Source organism: Nematostella vectensis, chromosome 1 (genome assembly GCF_932526225.1).
Source record: "Nematostella vectensis chromosome 1, jaNemVect1.1, whole genome shotgun sequence".
Classification (NCBI taxonomy): Eukaryota; Metazoa; Cnidaria; class Anthozoa; order Actiniaria; family Edwardsiidae; genus Nematostella; species Nematostella vectensis.
The window spans coordinates 8,345,890-8,373,878 of NC_064034.1; the positions used below are offsets into that span (position 1 = coordinate 8,345,890).

Below are 27,989 nucleotides of genomic sequence, written 5' to 3' on the forward strand. Positions count from 1 at the left end.
GGGAGGGGGGGGGGGCTGCTATTAATGATGTCGCCGCAAAACGGGGGAGAGTTGACCACTGTTTAAGTTTTGTTGGTTATTTGTGCCAATCAATAACCAGGTCAAGTATTAGCAGATCAACCACTCATTTTTTTTTTATTTGAAATATTTACAAAATGTTCTTCTAACTAGTCTCGTCTTTGTTTTTCAAATACCACAGAAGTTGCTGTATGCCCTTGACCGCCGCCAAAAGAAAACGTGGGCGCAGGTATCTCCTCCAAGAAATGAAACTCTGAAAATTATTGAACAGAGTTAGATAATACTGCAATTTAGATAGTCAATAGATAAACGTCCTTCTCAAGACGGGATAGTTTTATCAGCAATGATCGGAAACAAGAACGAAAAAAAATATTTTTTTTTAAACAAACATCTTTATAAAGTCCACCATTTCTTTGAGGGAAAGGAGTGTCTGATAGACATGTTATCTATCTAGCCACTGTATAAATAATTGGCTTTCGCTTTATACAGAAGTTGCAAACTCGTACCGCAATAATAAATGTTTCAAAGGCCATGTTCTATTTTCCATAGTTAATCAGTCCCTACAAGAAGATATACGTTATGTGATAAGTTTCCCAAATTTAATCAACTTATCCTTACCATTTTGGAATTGTTTTATAAGCTCAGATTTTGTCCAGTTGCAAGACGTGATAACTAGTAAAGCATGGGGTCTCAATAACTCTGACACAGACTTGATGTACTTCTGACGGCAGGCTAGTGAGTCATCAGGATTCAAACTAATAGCATCATATGTCCCTTTATCCAAACACATATCAAATGTTTTTTCCTCCAGAGGACCACCTCTCAACTCCAGAATGTCACATTCCTATAGCAGAAATATGAATAGAATACATATTCCATGATATTATCTCTATCATTAAATAGGCAAAATACCCCGTTTATGATCACATCCAATATTGTTTTTTTTTAATCACACAATATTCTTGGCATAAAGAGTAATTTTGTCATTGCCAGCTTTTTAGAAATAACGTTTACATATACAACATTTACTAATTTATGTGAATACTCTGTAATTTAATCTAATTCAGGGGCTGGTTTCTGATATGAAAATGTCATTTTTAAAAAGCTGACTGTGAATACACAATATTATATTAAGCTTGTCTTAAAAGTTAGAAGATCAGGGTGGATTTATTTTATAAGTGGGTTTAAAATGACACAACACATACCATAAATTTTATGTTCACACTTTCTTGCTCAGCAACTGAAATAGCAAGCTTTATAGCAGCAGCAGAGTAATCTATGCCAAGTAAGTCCTTGTAGTTATCTTGTGCCTAAAAACAAAGAGTTTGAATTTTGCTTTTTGAAGATTGCAAGTGCTGTAATACCAGTGCTATAAAAAATGCTCAACCTAAATAAAGATTAGAGAATATTACATGGAAATTGTGCGCGTACGTTTTTTTTTTCTTCACGTTTTTTTATACAAACGAGTGAATAAAAACTGTACAAAGCACTTTCCATGCTGTATTTTGTTTATTATGTACATACTGATAAATTTATAATTAGCTTATTACATAACATTTTATTAGACTTGTCTGCAGAGGCTCCAAGGTTTGTGCTGTTCGACGGTTCATTTGAAGACAGACAAAAACTTACATTGAAATGAATCTGTCTCGCTAATGTCACGCACGAGACTGTGGTTTAAGATAGCGTTTTACAGCCTTACATCTCACTCGGTTTTTCCCTCTGTATTCTTGTTTTCAAGACTTTCTACATAATCCTCTACAAGTGTCATAGAGAGTAGCAAATCTATTGTCTTCCATTTTAAATGCTTTGTATTCAATTTTCACAGTAAAATTTCATTTTCTTACTCAATGAAGCTCAATAACAAAAGTGACATGCAAAGCTACTGTACCCATCTCCCTGCGTGGGATTGAAGCCATTCAAGTGCAGTGAAAAAATATTGTTTTTCCAATCAGAACCACGAATGACTTTTCTTCATGGTGAAAAAAACATCAGCCGCGCGGAAATTTACTAAATATCTTTTCAGTGAGTATTTCTCGGTATGTATATAATAGTGTTATATGTCATGTATTACATCATATCTAAGTTGGAAGTAATGTTTAAAACCTCAAGTACTTCTTATCTATCAAAGCCAAACTCAGTAAAATACTAATATTAAATGTATTTTGATTTGTTTTAGTGATCATTATGAACTAAAAGTTTGATAACCATAATTGCTTGAAAAAGCATCTCACCTGAGATACTGTATGAAAATTCAAATAAGCTGCACGGCGCTCATTCAAACATTTATGATATGTAGAATTGAAAAATATTATGGGTAAGTAGGATTATAAATTATTACCAAATTTATTTGAAAATAACTATTAGCATTTGATTCTGTAATTACTGAACACAACAACGGAATATCTTTATTGTGTTGATAACATTCTATTTCTGAATGTGTTAAGTTACAGTATCATGCCTGGGTATTCCCGACTCTTGTGTTTATGTCTGGTTGCACAATGTTTCTAATTTATAAAATAATCAGATATTATGTACATAGCTATGGTTTTCCTTTGGACTCCTACAGTAGATTGTATGTGAACCATACAACAATTATCAAGTCTTAAAAGTCAAGATTTAAAAGTCCAAACTATTCAACTCTTTATAATCTTCTTTAAAAACTGCAATACAATATATTAAGATTTAAAAAATGAACATAGTAAATTTTTCCATTCTCAATATGCAGATCATGTTGTTTTGTTTTCTTTTTTTTTTGTATTAGAATATATTGAATCACAGTCAATCAGTTAACTTTATTTTATTGTTATTATTCTGAGGAAGCTCGGCTTGCACAACCCCCTTGTGGTTTCTCTTAACTTCTCTCTTTATTATTTTATAATCATTTCTGTTACTCTTGTTCTGTAAAAACAATAATAAACAGTCGAACCTACCAGGGGAACTAAAAGCATACCATTCCCACATCCAACATCAAGTATAGATGAGTTCTTGGTTATTCTCGGGCATTTCTTTATCCACTTGATCATTCGGTTCAAACAACCTTCACCAAACCTTCAAAAGCAAAAAGGTAACAAACAAATATGTAACTTAATCATAGATTAAAAAACTGCATGTCTGCCTGTTTTCCTATCACACGTGGTGGAGCGTGAAGGAAAACAACATCAGAGACAAATTGCAGTGTAAAGCTAGCGTCTGCGTTTGTTATCAGAAGTATCAAATAACAGCGATGTACCAGATTTCTCCCACGTCACCGTGATCATCAAAATTGGAGAGTTCTGTCTCGTAGGCAGAATCCCAACTAAAATAGAGGGAAACAAATAGCAAAAGCTAGGTAAAGAGACAATAATTCTGATTCTCTTATATACATGATAGAAAGAGGATTCACGAAATCACAATTTGAATATGTACTATTGCTTGGTTCCGAGCTCTGAAGGAGGCAATGTTCCGTTATTCGTTTCTACTTCTTCGTCCGCCATATTGGAACCGCGCCCGCAGTACCAAAAGCGGACATGAACACAGGGACCCCAAACGCCACTAAAGACGCGAAAAAAAAAAACATTGATTCGGTTGTTTCTGCGAAGGTAAAAATTTATGTTTTGCTTCGTATTTCCAGTACTTTAAATATCATTACTTTAAATGGCATAACTCTTTCGTTTGCTTTCTTAGCTTCCGCTGCTATTGGTTAAATAGAAGATCCCAATTTGCTTTCTTTCTTACTGTAATAAGGATCCTTCTATCTCCGGTTTACATAATGAAAAGACAGTGATAATTGACGAGAGAGCAACTGCGGAAACAAACCGTCAAGGCAGATGTTCTATGATACGATAACTGATGGGCATTCTAAACAGATTTGTCTTATCTCTTGAAACTGTATTGCTTTTTTTCAACAAAACGTTGATGGGATTTTACAGCGATAACAGCACAGGGTAGGCCCAATGATGTCACCGGTCGGATTTAACCCACATCGAAGACGATAAGAAGTAAAATAAAGTATTTCAATCCGTGGCAACCATTACGGATTGACGTAACGCATAGGTGCAAATTGGAACAAGAAACACAACAAGCTGAGAGCTGTACATGACGATATGAAAATCTACGAATTGATAAAGACAGCTGGACTGAGCAAAATGCGTATTTGCCAAGACACATTACTAACTGTTAAGAGTCTCAGAAATACTGCAAATAGACGAGCTAGGAGTTGACAGCATTTACTGAACACAAAAAGTAGAAGCAAAATTTGGGGCATCTGTGCATCTGGCGGGACGAGCGAAGCTGATTCCGAAACACTGTGGACAAGCACTATAAAACTACTGTCAGAGCAATGAAGACGCTCGTTTTTGAAAATCTCAATCGAGAGTTAAAGTAAGAGTTAAAGTCGAGAGAAATAAGAGTTAAAGTTGTCACTGAACTTAATGCAAGAAAGTTATAGCAAACCAGATAAAAAAAACACAGCTTGGTTGTTTTTCGGGAGCGTCTTGTGGGTCGAGCGAGAAATATCTATTGTGGAACACTGTGAACAAAGGCTATAAAACTACTGTCAAGCAATGAAGGCCCTCGGGGATATTTATTTATATCCTCTGGTGGGATTATGGGGTGTGCTGTTTTTGGTTTCGATCATAGGGAACACGTTAGTGTGCTTACGATTTGCCCGTAGAAACCAACTCCTGGGGATGAAACCATTCTATTTCTGCAGTTTAGCGATAGCCGATCTAATCTTTACAATTGCAACGCTGTTCTACGTTTTGAATACAATTCTACCGAACAGGCTATTCGAACATTTTAGCTGCAAGATGTTTTATTACATTATAAATACTAGCCATGGAGCCTCAGTGTTGAACTTGTTGTTGTTAACGTACTCCCGTTACATGGCGGTCACCAGACCGTTAAAGGCATACACACAGTCCCAAGGCGTGGCCAAGCGTGTGGGTGGGGTGTGGGTATTAGCCCTCTTACCGTACGCCCCTCTGTGGCATATCTATTCCGTGAAAAGCGATGTGCGTCTACACAATGGTCACTGTGAACAGAAGATGTTCAACAACGACTTTATATCGGTGTACTACGCGCTTGTGATAGTACTGATGTACTGCGCCCCCCTTGCGTGTATGTGCACTGCCTACGTGCGTATCTCCACGCATCTACGCGATCGAAACATACCAAACATGGTGAACAATTATAGAAAGAGAGCCTTTAAGTTGCTTGTAACATTAGCTCTTCTTTTATTTATTCTCTGGACACCGTTTAATGTCATGCTTTTCCTAATTTTTGTACTGAAAATAGACTTTAAGTATCGCGAGCTGCTTTGGGGCGTATCAAGTTTATTAATTCTATTGAATTCCAGCTTGAATCCTTGGCTCTACATAAAAGCTTCTCGAACAAGTAGTCGGATTCAACTGCGTCTCAAGAAAAAGCAGAGACACCGAATGACAGTTCGACATCACCGCAGAAAATACGTAGTCAACTCTTACAACAGATAAGAGCCTGGACATTCGATATTTGATGAAGAGGTCACTGGTTTGTTGATATGATGTAACTACAAGAGAATTCGGGATGAAGGCGTTATCTTAAAACTGTCTAATTAAATTTAGTCAGTTTTCTTTCAGTTTGTACGAGAGTGCTACCATGCTATGACTGCGGACATTTCGGGTCTCGACAAAGTCTTATCAAGCAATAGAGCAGCAGCCTTGTATTTATGATATCGTTTGATTGAACGCAAGACCTGTAGAATGCAAGCTAAATACAGCGGACACTATGGAGCTATGACTGTTTTCCATTGTCATGAAAAAATGAAGTATTCAATTTATATAGTGCTTATACAGTATCAATCATGTTCTACGCGTTCACATTTTAAGGTGACCCGCGTCAATTAAAAAGGACTGGTCTGGTGTACTAACCACTCAATTTTTTTGCTATCGGTAAGAGTTAGCCTAGCATTGCAATAAACTTCGAATCTAGAATGTTTCTTTCATATAAGAATTTGAAAGAATTAGAGAAATCGCGCAAATAATTACTGTATGGGAGCGCTTTGAAAATGTGTGATTTTTTAGGGAAACCAGTCGTTCTGAAATTACTGGGACCACCGTTTTAAGAATGACCTATCCTGCAGCTGAGAAGCACAAGCTTGTAGTAAGCTCAAATGTACGTTTTACAAGTCAAATTTGGGTCCGAAAACTAAAAAATATAATATTCATGTCTCGACCGGGACTAGAACCAGTCTCAGCGACGGCGCTAACATAATGTGGAATATTAGGCCCGTATCCATCTAATTTGAAAAGTGCTACAATATTTCGCGATTTAAAAAAAGGAAAGAAACTATAAAGTTATACAGTTTTATTGTTTTTTTTTTAGTGTCATAAACCTAGCTAAATCATTACAACAAGCTACAACTATTTAGATTCGGTTGATCATTATCATAAAAAGCATTAATTCTAACCGATCGTTGTTTGTAATTTCGACATTATCTGTAGCTAGCTACAAAGAATAAACCATTACTTACTTATCAATAGAAGGGTTTCCAAAAACTCGTAAAATACCATATAAAACTTAACTTTGCACACACTCAAAGGGTATTTTTGTCGAATTTCACGCATTTTTGGGAAACAACTATGAAATACCACAGCTTTCCCTTTTCAAAAGAGAGATTCCTACATTAAAAAAGAGGTTTCACATTCCTTTACTCCATATTCAACTACAAATAAGTCTCATAGGTTTCATTCTCTATTTGAATCACTCTGTTAAATGAGAAGATCTGAAATAGAGGAAACATACAAAGAAGATTAGTGTCAGATTAGTTATCAGAAATACAAAAAAAAAATCATATACAGGGTGTAGCTTAGAGTAGGCACCGTAAAAGGTATTTCTATACACAAAAGGTCATCACCAGAATTTACCCCGAATTTACCAGAATTTACCAGAATTTCCTAAGCTGACAGACGGACGGAAAGTCCGACAAACACACAGATAAAAAGACAGCTGGATGCATTTGTAATCCTACCTTGTTTTCTTCTTGGAAAAGTCCCGGGTCTTCTGGCCCTAAGGATTCTACTTGCAACGAGGACTCGACTTCTGACTTGATTTTGGTGAATTCAGGACCAAGTTCCATGACCACCGTTTGCTGTTCGAAACCTGGTACATCGGTTGGTATCGATGCGTACTGGTTTTCGGATGAGGAATTCATATTAACGAAGCTCACTTTGCCGTTGGCATGGGACGCTGGCGGTGGTGATAGCGGAGCAGGAGGCCTAAGAAGAACAAAACTTCAATCAGGATGTATGCAAACTTCTAGCATTTTACCGAAACCATTTTTTTCAGCTTGCGATATATATTCACAAAAAGAATGAGAATATATAACAACTCTGGAGAAAACCCGGCCAACAAGCGATACTGGCAGTAATCTACTCGATTAGGAGAGTGGGTGATCAAAAGATGGCTGCCAAAAGCGCACGTTTGTTGGGTTTTCCTGATAACACACAATTAAACAGCTTCAAGCGGGTAATGGGATGCCTGGAGACAAGTCTCTATCGGGAACAAAGACATGGCGGAAGAAGGTCTCTGTTGCAAAGCTTTTTTAGCCTTAGATTTTCAAGTAAACGACAGAATAAGCTCCTGGACCTGTGTTTTCTTCTGTAATGCATTAAGAAATCTAAAGGACTAGTTGTGTGTGTAGGTACTTCTCGTAGTTCAGTGCAAACTGCGAACGATTTGAATAAGCATATAATATAAATAAAATGGCTGAACATTCACGCAAGAGACTCGTCTCTGTGCTCTTTCATGACATATTTAGCCCGATCTATTATTGCGAACAACTGAAGGGCCATCGCATACTTACTGGCTAGGCACAAACAAGAAGATAACGGATATAATCAGGGACGCTAGGAATGAAGCTATCATCAGACCTATGCAAGGAAACAAAGTTGGTTATTGTTCAAACCAATGATGCAATAACCTGATGTTATAATGTAACAAGACGGGCACCAGAAATCGTTTAAAAAATACGAACCTGCAGCATTCGGGTTCACCGAATCAGGCGTGAAGACAGTAATCGTTTCTATCGCTCCGGTATCAGTCGTTATCGATACATCTAAAAAGAAAAAAAAACACTAAATTAGCTTCAAAAGCAAACGCATTACATTTAAATAATCGCAGAATATCTGGATACTTTTTTCACAGAAGAGCTAAGTTAACAGATTATGGGCAAGTTATTAGCATAACATCACCAGTCTCTATAAGTCGCCCGTGATGGGACGGGTGTCAACAGGATTGCGTACAGGCTGGTTGTAATCTCTACAAGTCGCCTGTGATGGGACGGGTATCTCCAGGATTGCGTACAGGCTGGTTGTATTCTCTACAAGTCGCCCGTGATGGGACGGGTGTGTCCAGGATTGCGTACAGGCTGGTTGTATTCTCTACAAGTCGCCTGTGATGGGACGGGTGTGTCCAGGATTGCGTACAGGCTGGTTGTATTCTCTACAAGTCGCCCGTGATGGGACGGGTGTCTCCAGGATTACGTACAGGCTGGTTGTATTCTCTACAAGTCGCCCGTGTTGGAACGGGTGTCTCCAGGATTTCTACACAGGCTGGTTGTATTCTCTACAAGTCGCCCGTGATGGGACGGGTGTCTCCAGGTTTGCGTACAGGCTGGTTGTATTCACTACAAGTCGCCCGTGATGGGACGGGTGTCTCCAGGTTTGCGTACAGGCTGCTTGTATTCTCTACAAGTCGCCCGTGATGGGACGGGTGTCTCCAGGATTGCGTACAGGCTGCTTGTATTCTCTACAAGTCGCCCGTGATGGGACGGGTGTCTCCAGGATTACGTACAGGCTGGTTGTATTCTCTACAAGTCGCCCGTGATGGGACGGTTGTCTCCAGGATTGCGTACAGGCTGGTTGTATTCTCTACAAGTCGCCCGTGATGGGACGGTTGTTTCAAGGGTTGCGTACAGGCTGGTTGTATTCTCTACAAGTCGCCCGTGATGGGACGGGTGTCTCAAGGATTGCGTACAGGCTGGTTGTAATCTCTACAAGTCGCCCGTGATGGGACGGGTATCTCCAGGATTGCACACAGGCTGGTTGTATTCTCTACAAGTCGCCTGTGATGGATTTTGCTCAACCTGGCGGCGCTTCTTTTGGCCCCGCCCCACCCTTCCCTTTCAGGATTTATTCACGCCATTGTTAGCACCGCCAGGTCAATGAGACTATTGAAAATGGGGTAATTATCTAGCCTACATGCCAGCTATCTTAGAATAGTCGAAAATGTTTTGTTTTCGCGCGAAGGCCGAGGATTACTGGGACCGAGAGTGCTTGTGTATAATGTCCATGTGAACCATTTGCGCACCACAGGATTACCATTTTTAAAGCCAAGATAAGAATCAGCATAACGTGAACCGCCTCTTAATCATTATCCCGGGCGGTAGAATTCACTTGCTTTCTTTCACACTACATTACGTCTGCTTGATACTTACTATAGCTGCAACCGTAGAGTGCCATTCGCATGCATCTTGAGCCTTTGTTTATGGTATTCCACTCAGTCACATAGAACCGGAAGTAAAATCCAAGCAAACCGTAAGGAATGGAGCGATTAGCACGGAATGTATCACCCATGTCAAACTGAAAGCAAAAACAAGCGATCATCATCATCATCGTTGTCGTCAATCTCCTTATCATAATCAAAATCATTAAGAGTTACTGTAAAAAAGACGCAAAGGTGACTTGTGTATTGAGTCTTATTTTATATGTTAGTTGAATCGTGGGCACCAAATCTGAGCCAATGTTGTAATGAAACCATATTTTTCAAGATGCACACCAAACATTCATATATTGAGGTACCGACCTCTGCTTTATCGTTGTAGTCCTGCCACGTCTTGGAGTCGTTGCTGACTGAGATATAGAACTTTTGGACCCCAACTGGCACTCCATTATCAATATGCCCTTCCATTTCCACCTGGGATACGTTAGTCAGTATGTCTGAAATGGAGATAATACCAGTCTGTTATAGAAACCGTGGGGTACGTGAGTCAGCATGTCTGGAATGGAGATAATACCAGTCTGTTATAGAAACCGTGAGATACGTGAGTCAGTATGTCTGGAATGGAGATAATACCAGTCTGTTATAGAAACCGTGAGATACGTAAGTCAGCATGTCTGGAATGGAGATAAGACCCGTCTGTTATAGAAACCGTGAGATACGTGAGTCAGCATGTCTGGGATGGAGATAATACCAGTCTGCATAGAAGAAAAATTTGAGCCAATGAAATGACGAGACATAAGTAAATTCATTGTCTGACGTCACACTTTTCTTATGTCAAATACTGAGGAAGCTCATTTTATCATACTCGCAATGTTACTTTCCACTCCCCTGCTTTACGCTATACATATGTACTGTCGTATGAATCCGAAGGTAATCAATTGTCCCCTCTTATTCCCTTACAGGTACATCCATACCAAAAAATACTTGTATGTAGGCATTGGTATCGTTTTGCCTGGCACACCAGGCCGACTTCCAGCGTCCGACCTCCTGCATCCCTATCCTAGCTCGGAAGGCAGCATGGTTCCTGTCTCTGTGTGAGGAGGATGACATGTGTATATCCGGCACGCGATACTCATTAGGAACGCGTATCCCAAGCTCGCGGAAACCACAACCTGAAACAATACATTAACACATGCATGATGTGAGATTAAACAAGATTAAAAGGCGTTTGAGGGCAAAACTGACAAAAAACAATCAGAGAGTATGATAATAATTTTCAAGTGTTAATTTGAATTTATTTTAAAAACAAAGCAGCTTATTTGTATTCAGATTGACTGAAACAAAATTTAATTTAAACAAAAAAAATTAAACAAAATTTAACAAAATTTAAATACTTTTTTCTGTATGTACTATATGTAATAATATGCATCTCAATTTTTATTCTGTGTGATTTCTCTGCTATAGAAGCTATAAGGTTTAAAATACATCACCTCCTTCGCATCGTAGTCCATGGAATCCTCTAGCGCACGTGCAAGTGTACGAGGTAGGCGTGTTAGTGCAGACGCCGCCATTGAAGCACGCAGGGCCATTGACGGAAGCGAGTGCACAGAAATCACGGACTGTTGAGATAAATTTTGAAGAAATTTAGTTGGAGCAATTTGGGGTAGCCTAAGTCGATGGAAAAGAAAATGTACAAGACAAATGTACATCTTGAAAATATCTTGTTTGAGAAGTAGATGAGATTTCAATGTTGTTCATTTTTTTATGAAATTAGAATATAATTGTTAGAATATAACTATAATGTTGTTAGACTTTATCGGTGTGTTTGTTGCTGCTCGTTTTTATGAACACAAAATATTAGGAATCTATCTAAACCTATAAGAATATGTAAGGCTAGAGAAGTTGGTTATTCTCTCAGGACTACTCAAGGCTATAATTAGAAAAAATTCTGTTTTGAAAAAATGGCGATCACTAAACAAAAAGACCGCAAAATAACATGGAGGAAAATATGTTGATCTATGTCAATATGTTGATCTATGCTTTCTGTATATCTAATACAAATTAAGAACATGTTTTGAGTACCTGGCACCGATCACTTTTCATTTAAGAACCTTGGAAGCATAGCTCAAAAATTTTAAGTTCTTCTACGCGAGTCTTTGGTGTACATTTATTAAAAAAATCCTAATCCTAGTATTTGTACTTACTCTCGCAGTTGACACCCGTCCATCCGAATGCGCACGTGCACGTGTAGCCACTTAAATCTCCCGAACAGGAACCGCCGTTCTTACATGGACTCAGAGCACAAGGATGGGATGCTGAATACAACATAATGATATAAGAAATTAAAATACAGCCAATAATTTTAATAAGGCGAGTAATTTCTTCTTCATATAAAAAAGAACTTAAAATATACAAAAAACAAAATTCTCCTCTACCAATGCAAATTTGATCTCGCAGCTTGTCGACGATGCTCGACATATCTTTGACATTGACAGTAAAGACGTGAGTATCGTCAGGGTCACTAGCCATGGCTTTCAGTTCATCATTGTCATAATTTTCTCCCACAGCGATCACTATAACAGCCGTGCCATTTTCCTGAAGTCTGCGTGCTGGAGTAGTAACGAAATCCTGGGACACACCATCCGTAATCACGACGACTATGTCACGAGCATCTTGTCGGCCCTGCGGCAAATGCTCCCAGCGCAGGTAGTTTAGAGCTGCGCCGGAAAGTGTATTACCGCCGAGATATGGTACTTTAGATACAAGCTTTTCTACATCCGAAAAGTTGTTATAAGACGGAAGCGCAATGATTTCTTGCTGGCTCGCAGAATAAGTGACTACTCCTACGTTGACAGTGTCATTCGAGATGTTGAATTGCTTTACTAGTGAAGGTATGAAGTCAAGAGCGCGCTGGAAGTTCCCTGAGTCTTTAGAGTTGATGCTTGAGGAGCCGTCCACAAGGAAGGTCAGGTCGAAGTATTGCCTGCAAACTGTAGAAAACAAAGTCAACCTCTACGCGCGATTGCTTGTAATTACAGGGCAAGAGTGAAGTAGCACACAAGCCTTTACTTACGGTTCTGGCAATTCCTGCCGCCTCTGGTAATAGGACAACTGCAGGAGTGTGATCCTATCTGGTTGGAACATGTAACATTGTTGAAGCAAGGGTTTCTTGCACACTCGTTGACATCTGAGAGAAAAAACATGAGAAATTTGGAATCGGGTACAACAAAGAGATGCCTTTTTTTAACAAAAAGCCTTTTCTGTAATCGAGATTCCACAAACAATGCTTGTTGGATCCTTTGATCGACCTACATTACTAATAAACTTTGCATCGCGTTTTTACCGTTTACCTTATCATCACAATCCATTTATCGTTAAAATAAGTACAGATAATAACATTGTCGTCATACTTTTTGATCACTAATCATTCCGGCTCAAACGAAAACAGTTTTAACTTAAAAGATCAGAACAATGCGTTTTTAAGCTTTCTGTTGTGGTCTATTGAACTCACAAATAAATGTGTGCTGCGCGCTTCCATATAACTTGTTTTGCTTGGTTAAAGAATAACAGGATAAAAAAAATTGGTTTTAACTCTATCAAACAAAGTATGACGCGTAAAGAAAGCCGTATATAATATTGCCCGGTACCGTCCTCAACTATAAGAGAAGTTGATAACTTGAGGGTAATCCGTCGCAATCTTAGGAATATATGCGTTAGCAATTACAAAATTAACTCGAAGAATAATTTTACGCTTCAAAAGGTGTGGAAACATCTACATTGTTTTCGCGCGAATGTATCCAATACCGTTATTTCTTTTTATGCAAAATGTGTCCCAAAAATATAAAACAAAATACAATATAATAATCATGATACAGGTTTTCTGGATCGACGCTTTTTTTTAAATAATAGAATTTTCTTACTGACCTGTTTCACATTTGCTTCCAATATATTCTACGGGACAGGCGCACGTGTATCCACCATCTGCGATAGAGCAACTGCCGCCATTTTGACATGGATTTGGATTGCAGAGCGTAACAGCTATAAAACATTACGTGAAGTAAAAATATGAAAAACACTATTTTCTAATAAAAAAAAGACACTGACATACCATCATTACACAGTGCACCAGTATATCCGGAAGGACACTGACATCGGAAGTCAGAACCAGACTTTAAGCAAGTAGAACCACTTTTACACATGCTCAAAAGACAAGGATCGCTTACTACAAAATAAAGAAAATTGAAGATTATAAAACAACATACAAAAAACTACAAATCTATGTAAATGAATAATAAAAAGACTAAATAAGGTAAGATTATCAACTTACTTGTTAGCAAAGACTCCTTTATTGCAGGTATAAAACTGGCTAGTTCTTCCATGCTGTCAGCTTGTATTATTCTTCGAGTGAGAAGTGGACTTTCACTAGCTAGACCCGCTAGTCGGCGCAGCTCTGCTAGACGAATTTGAGGACCAGCTCCAACAGCAATAATAGTGACATTCTTTTCGTTGACAAGTCTCTGAGCAGCCATATCGATCTCATCAGTAGCTCGTCCATCCGTTAACACAATTAGTGCATTGATATCACTTGGCTGGATGTCCGTGAAGTTGAAAAGTCCTTCAAAAGTCGCGTCTAGTCCCCTAGCGAGATTGCGTTTTGCTCCGCCAGAGAAGGATATATCATTAATGGCTTCTTCAACATACGACACATTACTATGTTTCTTGAAATTGAAGTGGATATGTGCATCAGATGAGTAGCTTACCACGCCAATGCGGGTTTTGTTGGGTGATACATCGAAAGACTATAAAAACGATAAAATGATTGGACAAGCTGCAACATCAACACACAATTATGGACACATCACCTACCTTAGATACCCCGATAACAAACGATTTCTCTCTCAAGAAACCAGCTGTTTTTACACTGTCAGAGGATACAAGAAGCACTCCAAGATTTAATCGTCGGCTTTCGATAGCAACCGGAACTAGGAAAGGAAAAAGGAAAATAAGAATGGAGAATAAGATGTACATAACTAAATAGTCAGTGGATATAGATCTATCTATGTATGTCAGATATTTTGAGGCCATACCTTGCTTACAGTCCTTGCTTGGGAGCTCATAGTAACCAGACTTACAGACGCATTTGAAAGTTCCAGGGAAAGAAATACAATCTTTGTTCGCGCCACAATTATTTATTGCATTCTCGCAAAGGTCCTGGACTGTAAAGAAATAAAATATAGTGCAATTAGGATTGTGATTAGAAAGCATCTCACTTGCATAACCTTAGCGCACGCTACCTACACAATGACATGAGCGACAATACAAAAGAATCTCATATTGTCATTTTTCCATTTTTTTCATTTTAGCGGAGCCCGCGCGCGGAGCTCCATTCATAGAAATTGGTAAACTAGGCGACTCAAAATTTGTGGTCAATGACGTCATGTCACACTTTTTTGTACCACTTACGTGACCAGCACATGCCACCTGGCCAGCTAATTATTTGATCGCATTAAACCAATGGCAGACTAGTACAATACAATTTATTCACTTCACCGTATACAGATTTAGTATATAGGCTTGTCTGAAAGTGAATTATAAAGTCAAAGACTCCAGCAACATTCCCCTTCTATTTGTCGTTTTCTAATTGGAAGCATAAGAAGACATACTTTGCCGCCTCCTTTGCTATTTTCTTCGGAGGGTTAAACACTAGAGAGAAAATCTGCCTCTCCGAATTCTTAGCGAGATCAAATCCCCAGGATCTACTAATTTTTTCAAAAAAGTTGGTTCTTAACTACGTATATTTCTGCAATGCACAACAAAGTGGAACTTGTCCTCTACCGTGTCCGGACAGAATTGGCATGTCCGTTCAAGAACTTGTTTATAATGTCTGTGATACCTCCCCTTCTCTATTTTCGTCATGGTTGCTAATGCGCAATTTGGTTAGGCACCTTTGGTGGTTTTGGTTTGGAATCTCAAGGTAGCTCTCTAGTTCATAGTTATCCTTATGTTCTCGATATGTTCTAAGCTTATTGCGTTGCGTGGTTTGTTGTCATTGATCGTTCAAAAAACTTCAAAAACTTCATTCTGCCAAAGTTGCAATTCAATGTCCTCAACACTCTATCTACATAGTTTTAAGTAGTTTTGAGTTTTCTTATTCTCTCCTGATGTGATTTCATAGTCCAACAAGTACCAATCCTATCCGGGAAACCACCTCCTTTAGTTTGGATACCCATGACGAGTACGTGAGTGAACTATTGTATTTTGCTTCCCAAAACATCTCTGCTGCAAGACTATTCGAACATTCAGGCGTGCTAATTTTTAGCCAGAGATGTATAGCTCTCATGGTAGCATTGGATCTTATGGGTAAAATACCAAGCTCGGATCGACATGCGTAGTTTGCTGCCGTTTTGCTCACGCCCAAAAGCCACTTTGGTCAAAACTGCCTCAATTGGGTCTTTCTCATTGCGCTTCATGCACATATCTATGCCCCAAAATTCACTGCTGTATAGCAAGATAGGTTGGATTAACGAATTAAATAACTTTATGGAGAATCGTGGGTTATCCCTATAGTGCTTGCCCATGTCCGCTCGGAGTTTATGCATTGCTTTAAGCGAAGTTTTTTCAAGCTCTTGCTTCAATTGTGAAATTCTCAAATGCAGAAAATGTTAGCCCAAGGTATTTATACATACGGACATTTTCGATTACACTGTCTCGATATTGAAGTTTCGTTCCATTCATTCTAACACCGGAGTTATTAAAGATAAGTGCCTTTGTCTTTGAGATATTCATTTCAAGATAGTCCTCGCTGCAATATTCGCTAAGTGAATTGATTAGTGTCTGTGGACCGTTTGCCGATTTAAACATAAGCACTTAGTCGTCCGCGTAAAGAAGAGTATCGACGCATTTTCCAGAAACTGTAAATCTGTTATTCTGGTTAACGTTCGCTTGGCCCAGATATTCAGTCTCTTAGAAAAAGATTAAAGAGTGTCATAAGAGTGATATGATGATAAGTTTTTTATATTTATTTATTGGCTACAAGTTAAATATTATATTCGGCACCTTAAACATCTAAAATAAGCACTATATTAGCACGGCATATTGGAAGTGTGTGTATGTAATAACGATCTATTACTTTGCTAAATCCTTTTGTGTACAATACAGTACAAATTAACAAGCCTAAGCCTTACAACTTGTACGCGGGCCTTTGATGTTGTGTTATCTCGATGGGATTCAAATTGGGGATGCATGTTTAATAAGAGAATTATGTTAAGTTGATTGGCGGCCCTAACTTCAAAGACCCTTAGGTGTGATATTATATAACAGAAACATGTTCAGTTGATTGGCAGTAGCAACTTCAAAGACCTTAAGGTGTGTAACCGCTGTGTGTACCAAGAAAATCTGGAAAACCAATCAACTTCTTTATTTATGATGTAATGTTACACAAAGCCCATGAGTCCCTGCAGGCATACACACGCAGATGCGCCCTGCCTATAAAAAGGAGCAACCGTAAAATTGTATTTAGTTCTACATTTCGGAGTCTTCTATAGTCCAGAGGCATTCAAAGTTCTTCAATAGAGTCTTCTATAGTCCAGGGGTCTCCAAAGTTCTTCAATAGAGTCTTCTATAGTCCAGAGGCATTCAAAGTTCTTCAATAGTAAAGCAGTGGTTCCACAACAGTTTGGTGTGGTCTCTTTGCCCCCGTACAACTGACAAAGACGTTTGGTACACTTGTACATCGTTATTGTCACACATGCATCCCTGACGAACCACTTCTTTGCAGGGAAATTCTTTAGATATAAGATTATCAATTTTCACTGCCGCTCGATCGTGCATATACATAGACTCAATAATTGCAAAGAACTTTCCATCGATACCCGCATCTTTCTATTTCCTAAATATTATATCCTTAGGGACGCTATCGAAGGCTTTTGAGTAATCGACGAACAGGGAATACATTCGGTTTATTGTTTTGTTTTGCTTACTCTTTACATACTTGTCAATAACTGACTGAAGTATAAAAATACTCTCCGTGGTTCCCACGTTTTTACATAATCCCCCTTGCTCTTACTTCGTATTCCGTGGCACACTAGATAATTGTAAAGTCTCTTATTCAGGATAGAGGTGAATACTTTAGAGAGTGCTGATAGAAGCGTGATCCCTCTGTAATTATCTGGGTCGCTTGTTTTACCTTTCTTATAGATGGGGACCATGAGGCCATAGCTCCATTCCCGGGGATATTGACCAGATAATAAAATCCTATTAAATAGAGCCTTCAGATATGGGCGTAGTAATTCACGACCGTTTTTTAGTACCTCATGTAGAATGTTATCTTTTCGTGGGGATTTTCCGCACTTTAATTTAGCCAAAGCCTCGTCTAACTATTCTTCTGATATCTCATAGTCAAGGTGACCATTTGAGGGGCCAGGCCTATCCGCATGCGCCCCTCTGGCAGCATTGGTTGAGGTAGTATTCAATTTTTCAAAATGTTCATAGAAATCCTGCAACGATACCCGTGTTTTGCGCTTCTGTTTTCCGGATCCCACGTCGAAAATCAGAATGATTTGTCCCCAGGTCGCATTTGGGTCATTAAAATCTAGTTGGCGAATTTTACCATTATAGAAACTTTCCTTTTTTTCGCACAGAGTTTCTTAAAGTTTTTTTTTTTTTTTTTGTTTAAAGAATTCTGTTCTGATGGCTTGCGAATCGGGGCATTGCACATATGGCGTCCTAACAATTTTAGACTATCCTATTCATTCTCAAACACAATTCGTCACCGTTTACAGGTGCCGCCATTTTCGATTTGTATTTTAAACCAGCCTCTTCGCTTTACTGAATGACTACGTCCGTAAATCTCTTTGTGGCTTCGTTTATATCTGACACATTTTGGAAGCTTGAGCGCAGTAAAGAATCGTGACCATCTAATTAGTGTGGGTATTTTTTGTGCTACACTCTCTCTCCATACCATTCTACTGAACTGTGTGTCTCTCTCGCTTTGATTGCCTCTATTTTGTTCATGGCGCACAAACTAGTTCCAACAAGAACCGGGGGGGGGGGGGGGGGGGGCTCTGGAAAAGACGAGGGGTGCTGCTAAGCCTATTTTGACTTTTTACATAAAACGATCAACAGTTGTTGAAGAATTGACAAGAAAAGTGTTTAATAGAAAAAAATGAAACTGATTAGCCAGTCAAATAACTGTTTGAAAAAGAGAATTTGAAGGATATATCTGTCTAAGGAATTGCTTTGTACTTACAAGCTGGCAATATCGGCTCAAGTGTTCGTAAAAACCGTTTTCACCTGGTGCGGTGGTTGATAGATGAAGGAAAAGGCTAAAATACCGGCAGCATTTATCAAGGAATTGTCGAGGCTCTGCACTACTATTCACATTAAGATGTTACGGAGTAAAATCAAAGAAGAAAAGCTTTAATTTATGATAAAATAATAAATTACGGAACTGATCGCCAAAACAACAAACGAACACAAACCAAGCCAACAACAAGGACAGTCAAGGTAAGTTCGGACTAAAATTTCAAATCAAAATAGTGTGAATAGAATATATCAATCAAAACGTAATTTCCGTCCTTTTTCCTTTATATGTAATGCTTTTAGTTTGCAAATATTTCTGAAAATAACCCAACTTCTCTGATTTTGCCGCATTCAATCATCTTGCTTCCACTGTCAAATTCCTGAATTCTGATTGGATGCTATTGTGGCGCGCATATAAGTAATGGCTTCCCAGTTCTATCGTAAATAATTTTTTCCTCAAATAAAATACATCTACATATCAATGCTTATCTTATGCAGTTCTATCGTAAATAATTTTTTCCTCAAATAAAATACATCTACATATCAATGCTTATCTAGCTAAGGTAAAAACGACCTTGACGACTCATGTATACACAGTTGTGTTAGTTAAACTATGTATCGTTTAGCTTATTCAATTGAAAATTGTTTGTTACTTATTTGCTGGCAAATGTGCGTAACTCACCCTTGCAAAGTCTTTTCGTCTCACCTGTGTTTGTTATTTTATTATCCCGAATTCTATTTTTAAGATACAAAAACGTCAGAATGTCTCTGTTTCTTTTCCATATAAAAGTCAATATTGATTTGTTGTGTCTTTTCTTTTGCTAAGGAATACTAGTGATACTAGAATCTAATCATCTTTGTTTTCCTCTATGTATTTTTTCATGATTTTAGAAAATTAGAAAAGGTATGACATTGCTAGTGAACTATTAGTTTAACCAAAAGCCATGATGTGAGACGGATGAAGGCATGGATGATGAACAACATACAGTATTTAGCAAGATATTTTGTTTCCTTTTCTTCCCTTTTTAATTTGATTATCATTTGCAATCAATCTGCATTCTTCCCATAGGTAAAGATATTTTCCTGTTTGGTTGTTATTGTTCCAAAAATCAGAATTGACGATTATAATGACCAAAACTGTAATTTCGTTTTCCTTTTAAGGGGGAGGGGGAGGGGGGGCCCAAGTGCAATGCCTTTTTCTATTTTTTAGGTCTCAAGCTAATTATGGGGGCAATAAGTTGCTTCACTATTAAACATCCTTTGTGCATTTAAGATTATTATAAAATAGATATGTTCAAGTCTAATCAGAACCTACATTTCTGGATCTACGCCATATCGGCTATCTCTTATCGTAAAATTGCTGTTTACCATGCCAATTTTCGAGAGGGTGACTGCCATAAAAACAGAAATGGTTGATCGTCAGCAAAATTAATTCTAACCCTAAGGGATAACACCTTGGGTATGGTCAACAGTAATTCTTACCACTAAAAGATAGTATATTAGGTGTGGTCGAAGCAATTTCTTTCTTTGAGCACTAAAATTAACACATCACCACCGTCCCCATCCTTATTTCTTACTACATTCATGTCCAGTTATTAATTGGTGGGGTTGATCCACTTTCAGTGTTAGACCCCTGAGGGCTAGCAGAAGCAGAAACATTTTGAACACCCCCTAAGGGATAGCAGTTAGTAGCATTCCATGCACTAAAGATAGGACAATAAACCCTGTCTGATTATTTAATAAGGAGCCCCCTCCCCCTCCTGAATGAATACTGTCAAATGTGATTTCTCTATTCTTATCTATGCTGTAGTTACATTTATGACAGCTAATTTTTGGTGATTAAAACTTTGTCTGGGGTTTTAACTGGGAGATTTCACAGTTTAAAAATAATAACTGTGCTGTTAGACTGAAGTAGTAGAAGGATAGTGAATTAAAATATTTGTTTTCCCAAAGTTTTGTATAGTTGCATCTTCCAACAACTTAGTACTTGAACTTCAGTAAAAGTATTAAAAAATGGCTTAAAATTTTCATCATTGGTATTTTTGGGTACAAAATGTTGGGCTCTTGCTGCAAACATCTGGTAAAGTTTTTTGATCTTCAAAGCTGTACAAAAGAACTGGAGTAATACATGGCCAGGCACATTTATGTTAGGTCTGATTTTTTTATTTTAGAAATGTACAATAGTAAATATCTGAACAGTATCACTTGTCTATCAAATGAAGCTACACACTTAGGGCTCATAACCTTTTGTGCTATTAGTAAATAATGTCCTGGGCACTATTAATAAATAATTGTAATATCACCAAAATTTTGGGTGTGGGGGATTGGGAATGGGTCCAGCATTTCATTAAGGTGGAGAAATAGCTAATATCAATAAAGCTTGGACCATGCATTTCAGGGTTGGAGGTGGGGTGGGGTATGCAGTATACAGCACTTTGATATACAACACTTGAGTCTTTCTACAGCATATAAAGGTGAATGTGAGATATTATGAATCTCTTTTTAACTATCAAAAGAAATTTAGGGGGGTCATCTACCTTAACAGCCCAAGGATTCTTCATATGAAAATATGGTAATAGAAAGCTGGCTCCGCCTTTAGGCAGTGCCTAAAGCTATATATTATTTTTTATTCTGATGCAGTATACTCGAACAACTGAAGCTAGGGCTTAATCAGTCCTTTAGTTAGAATTGTATTTAGTTTAGAAATATATATCTTGGCCCCAATAGCAAAGTGCTTTAAAGCATAAGCATACTTACCAGTTTCGCAGTGTTTTCCAGTAAACCCACTCCTGCATGTGCAAGTATAATTTTTGTAAAAAATACTGGTGCAGGTGCCTCCGTTCTGGCAAGGCATTTCAGAACATGCGTCCGATGCTGAAATAAATAAATAAAGAATAACACTATTTCACGATCTGAACAAAACATTTATCAAAACCAAATTCACACTACGTTAAAGGGACATTTTCAGCAGTTACGCATGCGCAGTCTAGGCGACCAGTAAGTCATTAGCATTTCAATTCGAAACATTGCTCTTGGGGTCTTGGGATCCAGAAGGCACGATGAGAAAATAACCTCGATATTCAGTCCATCCAGAAGTGTCAGCTTTCGCAACTTACCGACACAAATCTTGTCTTTCAAGGTGTTGATTATCCTGGGAAGAGTGTCAAATTCGACAGAAAACACGTGTTCAGAGTCAGGATCAGTAGCAATGGTGTTCAGCTCGTCGATGGAGAAATGATTTCCTACGCCAACACTAAGCATAGTCACGCCTATGTCACGCAACTTCTTGGAAGGAACATCGACTACGTCATTAGATAATCCATCAGTTGTTATGATGAGGGCTTTTGTAGCGTCACTCCGGTTGCTTTTGGCAAAGACATCTGTCCTTGCTTGGTCAAGTGCTTTTCCGGTGTACGTCCAACCTCGCAGGTATGGCAAGTCGTCAATCTTTTTTAGAAGAGTGTCTTTGTCGTAAGATGAGTCCAGTCTTAATACCGTCTCGATATCAGTAGAGTAAACTACCACACCGACATGTGTCATCTCTTGAGAAATGTTAAACAATGATATTACTCCCTTGACGTAATTTCGAACTTTCTGGAAATTTCCGATCGCGGCATTCTCAATACTGCTGGAGGCATCTATCACAAATACCAAATCAAGTCTTTGGAATGAGCAGGCTACATGGAGAAAAGGAAAAAAGTATCAGACGTTGAACTTATGAAGCTTAATAGTAATAAGAAAGTGTGTTTTATATGGCAGAGCATTTAATAATTTTCAAATTAAAAACAAATTACTATTAAACGTTAATTGGGTTGTTAAAACAACTCAAACAAACAAAAGAAATACAACCAAAACGTACATTTTTCACACGTTTTGCCAGCAAATCCAACGGGACAGACGCAACTGAATCCAGTTTCGGTATTACTACAGACCCCTCCATTCAAGCAAGGCGAGCTGTCACACGTGGAGAGCGCTGAAAATTTTAAAATCATTTAAGAACTTGCAAAAAAAAACATTCATAGGTTATACAAGAATTATCTTACGTTCTTCGCATGTCGGTCCCGTAAATCCAGTACTTGTGCAATTACAGTTGAAGAGGTCGCCATTCTCGGTGCATATTCCACCATTCTTGCAGGGGGCTCCAGAACATGGGGCTTTTGCTGAAGAGAAGAGAAAATAATCTAACTAAATTCTATAAATCTCATTGTATTGAATCCTTTCTGAAAAAAAAAATGAATAGACAGAGGGATACGTTGTACAAAGCCATAGTGGGAAAAGAAATGTCCTTACCAATCTCACATCTGGGCCCTGTGTATGCACGGCTACACGTGCATGTAATCCCACCGCCTGGCAAGTCACTGCAAGTACCGCCATTCAAACACTGGACAGATGCACATGTCACAATCGCTGAAGAATAATAATTATTGAAAATATATTAGGCAACGATGTTTTTCTCCTTACAAACTCATGGCCACATCAAATCAAACTTTGTATGTTCTGTTCTACAAAAACTGCTTATTAAAGGCACTAAAGTCAAAAGTTTAACAGACAATGTTACTCGTGGCAATAAATGGTATAAATGAAATGTATGCAAGGTATGGCTTTATTCTTTCTATATCAGAGCCAGATGTTTAAAGTAGAAAACAAAACGGATTACCTTCACAAATAGAATCTCTTAACATCTCGGCAAATGCAACTCCAGACAACTCTTTGTACGTTTTTTTGAACACGTGAGCATTATCCGGATCCGACGCAATCGTTTCCAGATGCTTTTTATCGGAACCACCACCAGTTGAAATTCCATATATGATAACGCCATTTCTTCGCATCATATCAGAAGCAACGTAGACGCCATCACTTGAGCGATCATGTGCAGTGACGATAAGAACACGTGGTACCCGTGGTCGGGGTTCGTTGTAGAGCTGCCGCATGGAGTTGTTTAGGGCTGCTCCTATATTTCTCGGGTCACCATTAGGGTACACGATCTTCTCTATCGCGTTTCTAAGGCTCGCATGCGTAAGATGGGAATCAAAGCTAAAAGAGCTGTCCGTGTAATTGGAGTAGACAGCGACTGCAATCCTGGCGGATGCGTTAGAAATGTCAAACAGCTGGCTGAGTGTTGTGGCCAGGGACAGGCTCTGCTGGAAGTTACCCTTGTATGACATATCGACATCTTTTGTTCCATCAAATAGGAATCCTATGTCGACCTTCTTGGAGCATTCTGCTGGAATTGTAAGATAATGTTTGAACAACTGTTACTTTTACAGCATCTGAGCATTAGTATTAAAATAAGTAATGCCATGATCAACTCGGATTTTGAGGGAAGCATACTAACGAAATTCCTTCGGAAACAATAGATCATTTACCCTACTAATAGAGGTTTTCCAATTTGTTTCTATCTGTTAACATATCCTTGTCGCGTCTCTGTTCTTTCGCGTTCTCGTTTGCATGTGTCCGCAGAAGGCTCTCCCGACAGCCGCTATCGAATCCCGTGGAGCATGCGCATTAGTCACCTGCAAGTTTTTGGAGGAGGTCACATGGTCTAACCGATTGAAAACCGGTTACGGGCATGTTTTTATCGAGACATGTGACAGCTTTTAGCGATTTACACAGGTCATGTTTTGATGACCTGTGTAAATGCGATCATATTTCCACAACCATTGACTAGAATGCTCACAACTAATACCATAAAAAAAAGAATGATTTGCAAAACAAGTCTATAGAAGTCATATCAGCCTTTTCCTGCTGAAGAACAGAGACGCGACACGGCTAAGTAAACTGATAGAAACAAACAGGAAAAAGCTCTGCTAGCAGGGTATAGATCATTCAAATTTTTCCTCATATATTAACTTGAGTGAAATTTCGAGGACAATGGAATATTTTGTCTTTTTCTAAATTTCCCGCAAGAAAGGGATAATTTGAAAGAAATAAAATAATCATTGTCTTAGGGAAATTCGAACCACTGTATTGTAGAATACCAAGCCAGGATGAAATAGTGGAGGAGCAGGAAAGGAAGTAGTGCAAAAAATTTTCATTACTTCTATCCGATTAAGAAATATCTTATTGGAGGATCTAAGAATGAATTTATTATTCTTTTTCAGGGATGAAAAAACAATTGAGATCACCTGAAATAAATTACTTAATATTTACTCACGTAAATATGATAATCTTTTGTACCGTATTCTAAGCACCAGATGGGATAACTTTGTTATATATCTACATTTGACACGCAACCCAAAGACCGTAGACAGCTGTAGACGAACACAGTAATTCCCACTAAGCGATGAAAAAGACAGCTTACCCAAAGTGCAATTCTCGCCGTAGTAGCCGGTTTTGCAGGAGCAATTATAACCACCATAAATGTTGACACACATCTGTTCAGCGCTACAGCTGTTGTTTGACTTGCATTCATCCACATCTGGACATAAGAAAACGATATTAAGAGGGGCTTCTTAAAAGCTATGCAACATATTAGCGTGGAACACTTTTTACTCAAATTCAATCGTCATTCTTTGACCATTGTCCGGTTTTAAGTAACCACAAATAGAACGCTTTCGTAGTAAGCAATACCTAAATAAAAAAAACATAATTTTTATTTATTTTTTTTACCCTTCGGTCAATCAATGGGACATGGCTTACCATCTGTGCAATTCTTTCCAGTGTATCCAGCATAGCAAGTGCAAGTGTAGTTGGAACCCGACGATATTCGGCTGCACGTTCCACCGTTCGCACACGGCGTGGGTTGGCATGGATCAGACACTGTAATACAAATCATTTCCATCTGTTCAGGAATAATAATACTTACATACGAATTAAGATAATTACCAATTACATTGGGACATGGCTTACCAACTGTGCAATTTCTCCCAGTATATCCGACAGGGCAAGTGCAAGTGTAGTTGGAACCAGAAGAGATTCGGCTGCACGTTCCACCATTTGCACACGGGTTCGGTTCGCATGCATCAGACACTGTAATACAAAATGAACCTATCTTATCAGGAATATTCTAGAGAAAACATATAAAAATTATGCTTAGATACGAATTAGATCAATTCAGATTACAATCTCGAACCCTAGTTTTTTGCATCACGTAAAAAAATAGTAAAAATGGCATTGAACGCGCGTTGTATATTTTCAATGCTATTTTCCGTAATAATTTTATGTAACGGTCATTAAAAACTGTATAATTCAAATAATTAGTAAATTAATTAGCCGGTGACGCGAAATCAAACCACTTACCAGCAATTATTTCAATGAGGATCTCTGGCAACATCAAGTCGAGCTCATCAAAGGACGGGGGAGTGAACAAATGATCTTTCTCTGGTTCAGATGGTACGTTTCTTAGCAAAGTTTCGTTTCTGCCCTCGCCTATCGCAATCAGATACACCTTTACTCCATCATCCTTCAGCGCTTGGGCGGGTACCGTTACGTTTTCCGTTATCTTGTCGGTCAGAATGACCACGACGTCCGGAGCAGAATCACGGTCACCCATGAAGGCTACATCCTTAGCTTTTGTTAGTGCATCAGTCAGGTTACTGGAAGTTTTGTTGGGATAAAGAATCTTCTCCAGAGCAACAATTACCGAAGCTTTGTTGTAACTCGAATTAAAGGGAAAAACTATTTCGCCCACATCAGAGAACACGCCCGCTGCAACGTTTGTCATATTTTCGGATACTGTGAATGGCTGAATAAACTGTACGGTAAAGTTAATGAACTTTCCAAAGTTCTCCTTCCCGACATTAGTTGAGCCATCCAACAGGAAGAGAACGTCAATTCCGGGATCAATGAAATCTGAAAAAGACCACAAAAAGCAACATTAGATATGTTAAGTGTTTTCCCGGAGCATTCTCTTGAAGCACTCGCCGTAGTGTTTTCAAAGCATATCGAACACAGAGTATAAAAGTTATCCTTGGTGTATTTATTTTCAATCAATTTCACAAAACTTACTTGTGTCACAGCTTTTGCCAACATGAGAAACTGGGCACTTGCAGTAGTTTCGGTAGCCTCTGTCGATACAGGTTCCACCATTCTTACATGGATTAGGGGTACACTTATCGATGTCTAATAATAAACAAATACAGCATAATTTTAGTCACGTATGTCATATACAGAATTGTATCAGGTCATTGACAAAAACAAAAGACCCTACAGTCAATGAACGGGACATTACCAACAGTGCAATTTCTCCCACTATATCCGACAGGGCAAGTGCAAGTGTAGTTGGAACCAGAAGAGATTCGGCTGCACGTTCCACCGTTTGCACACGGGTTGGGTTCGCATGCATCAGACACTGTAATAGAAACAAATATATTTAATCAGGAATATTCTAGGGAAAACATTTGAAAATTATGCTTAGATAAGAAATAGATAAATACAAATTACAATCTCGAAACCACGTCTTTTTCATCACGTGAAACTGTTGAGAAAAAACCTTTTAAAAGATGGCATTGTACGCGCGTTGTATAATTTCATTGCTGTTTTCCGTAATAATTTTATGTAACGGTCATTAAAAACTGTATAATTCAAATAATTAGTAAATTAATTAGCCGGTGACGCAAAATCAATACCCTTACCAGCAATTATTTCAATGAGGATCTCTGGCAACATCAAGTCGAGCTCATCAAAGGACGGGGGAGTGAACAAATGATCTTTCTCTGGTTCAGATGGTACGTTTCTTAGCAAAGTTTCGTTTCTGCCCTCGCCTATCGCAATCAGATAAACCTTTACTCCATCATCCTTCAGCGCTTGGGCGGGTACCGTTACGTTTTCCGTTATCTTGTCGGTCAGAATGACCACGACGTCCGGAGCAGAATCACGGTCACTCATAAAGGCAACATCCTTAGCTTTTGTAAGTGCATCAGTCAGGTTACTGGAAGTTTTGTTGGGATAAAGAATCTTCTCCAGAGCAACAATTACCGAGGCTTTGTTGTAACTCGAATTAAAGGGAAAAACAATTTCGCCCACATCAGAGAACACGCCCGCTGCAACGTTTGTCATATTTTCGGATACTGTGAATGGCTGAATAAACTGTACGGTAAAGTTAATGAACTTTCCAAAGTTCTCCTTCCCGACATTAGTTGAGCCATCCAACAGGAAGAGAACGTCAATTCCGGGATCAATGAAAGCTGAAAAAGACCACAAAAAGCAACATTAGATATGTTAAGTGTTTTCCCGGAGCATTCTCTTGAAGCACTCGCCGTAGTGTTTTC

General features: G+C 38.6%; 3 protein-coding genes across 4 annotated transcripts in view; 1 reads left to right on the plus strand and 2 right to left on the minus strand.

The window, feature by feature from the left end:
* Positions 1 to 108: 108 nt before the first annotated feature.
* LOC5520462 (EEF1A lysine methyltransferase 2) lies at positions 109 to 3,559 on the minus strand. Of its 2 annotated transcripts, XM_001640168.3 has the most exons (6): positions 3,427 to 3,559; positions 3,251 to 3,316; positions 2,952 to 3,069; positions 1,224 to 1,328; positions 637 to 862; positions 109 to 271 (listed from the first exon to the last, which is right to left on the minus strand). In XM_001640168.3, the coding sequence occupies exons 1-6, from the start codon at positions 3,492 to 3,494 to the stop codon at positions 168 to 170; spliced, it is 687 nt and encodes a 228-aa protein (XP_001640218.2). In that variant the 5' UTR covers positions 3,495 to 3,559; the 3' UTR covers positions 109 to 167. The 2 variants fall into 2 exon arrangements, with proteins under 2 accessions (XP_001640218.2, XP_032221343.2); XM_032365452.2 differs by lacking the exon at positions 1,224 to 1,328.
* Positions 3,560 to 3,823: 264 nt separating this feature from the next.
* On the plus strand, positions 3,824 to 5,916 carry LOC5520386 (QRFP-like peptide receptor). Its single transcript, XM_001640242.3, has one exon. It carries the CDS (start codon positions 4,563 to 4,565, stop codon positions 5,490 to 5,492), a length of 930 nt encoding a protein of 309 aa, XP_001640292.2. The 5' UTR covers positions 3,824 to 4,562; the 3' UTR covers positions 5,493 to 5,916.
* A 414-nt stretch (positions 5,917 to 6,330) lies between these two features.
* The window catches only part of LOC5520461, a 121,857-nt gene continuing 100,198 nt past the window's right edge, over positions 6,331 to 27,989 (minus strand). Inside the window, exons 182-210 of the mRNA XM_048731779.1 lie at positions 27,354 to 27,905; positions 26,951 to 27,070; positions 26,728 to 26,841; positions 26,020 to 26,571; positions 25,630 to 25,749; positions 25,420 to 25,539; positions 25,082 to 25,198; positions 23,438 to 24,001; positions 23,071 to 23,187; positions 22,824 to 22,940; positions 22,640 to 22,753; positions 21,897 to 22,457; positions 21,538 to 21,654; positions 14,568 to 14,696; positions 14,347 to 14,462; positions 13,808 to 14,279; positions 13,589 to 13,702; positions 13,405 to 13,518; positions 12,554 to 12,667; positions 11,916 to 12,470; positions 11,685 to 11,795; positions 10,971 to 11,099; positions 10,455 to 10,652; positions 9,844 to 9,977; positions 9,476 to 9,620; positions 8,015 to 8,095; positions 7,844 to 7,910; positions 7,010 to 7,256; positions 6,331 to 6,763 (exon numbers count right to left, since the gene is read on the minus strand). Of these exons, the coding sequence (XP_048587736.1) occupies positions 6,704 to 6,763; positions 7,010 to 7,256; positions 7,844 to 7,910; positions 8,015 to 8,095; positions 9,476 to 9,620; positions 9,844 to 9,977; positions 10,455 to 10,652; positions 10,971 to 11,099; positions 11,685 to 11,795; positions 11,916 to 12,470; positions 12,554 to 12,667; positions 13,405 to 13,518; positions 13,589 to 13,702; positions 13,808 to 14,279; positions 14,347 to 14,462; positions 14,568 to 14,696; positions 21,538 to 21,654; positions 21,897 to 22,457; positions 22,640 to 22,753; positions 22,824 to 22,940; positions 23,071 to 23,187; positions 23,438 to 24,001; positions 25,082 to 25,198; positions 25,420 to 25,539; positions 25,630 to 25,749; positions 26,020 to 26,571; positions 26,728 to 26,841; positions 26,951 to 27,070; positions 27,354 to 27,905 (6,071 nt within the window). The 3' untranslated portion in view covers positions 6,331 to 6,703. The remainder of the gene's footprint in view (positions 6,764 to 7,009; positions 7,257 to 7,843; positions 7,911 to 8,014; positions 8,096 to 9,475; positions 9,621 to 9,843; positions 9,978 to 10,454; positions 10,653 to 10,970; positions 11,100 to 11,684; positions 11,796 to 11,915; positions 12,471 to 12,553; positions 12,668 to 13,404; positions 13,519 to 13,588; positions 13,703 to 13,807; positions 14,280 to 14,346; positions 14,463 to 14,567; positions 14,697 to 21,537; positions 21,655 to 21,896; positions 22,458 to 22,639; positions 22,754 to 22,823; positions 22,941 to 23,070; positions 23,188 to 23,437; positions 24,002 to 25,081; positions 25,199 to 25,419; positions 25,540 to 25,629; positions 25,750 to 26,019; positions 26,572 to 26,727; positions 26,842 to 26,950; positions 27,071 to 27,353; positions 27,906 to 27,989) is intronic.

Coding starts and splice junctions, on each gene's coding strand:
- LOC5520462 (XM_001640168.3), bottom strand. CDS start 3,494: ATGGCGGACGAAGAAGTAGAAACGAATAACGGAACATTGCCTCCTTCA. Junction 3,070..3,250: donor GGTGACGTGGGAGAAATCTG/GTACATCGCTGT, acceptor TTGCTTTTGAAG/GTTTGGTGAAGGTTGTTTGA. Junction 1,329..2,951: donor GTATGCTTTTAGTTCCCCTG/GTAGGTTCGACT, acceptor CTTTGTTTTTAG/GCACAAGATAACTACAAGGA.
- LOC5520386 (XM_001640242.3), top strand. CDS start 4,563: ATGAAGGCCCTCGGGGATATTTATTTATATCCTCTGGTGGGATTATGG.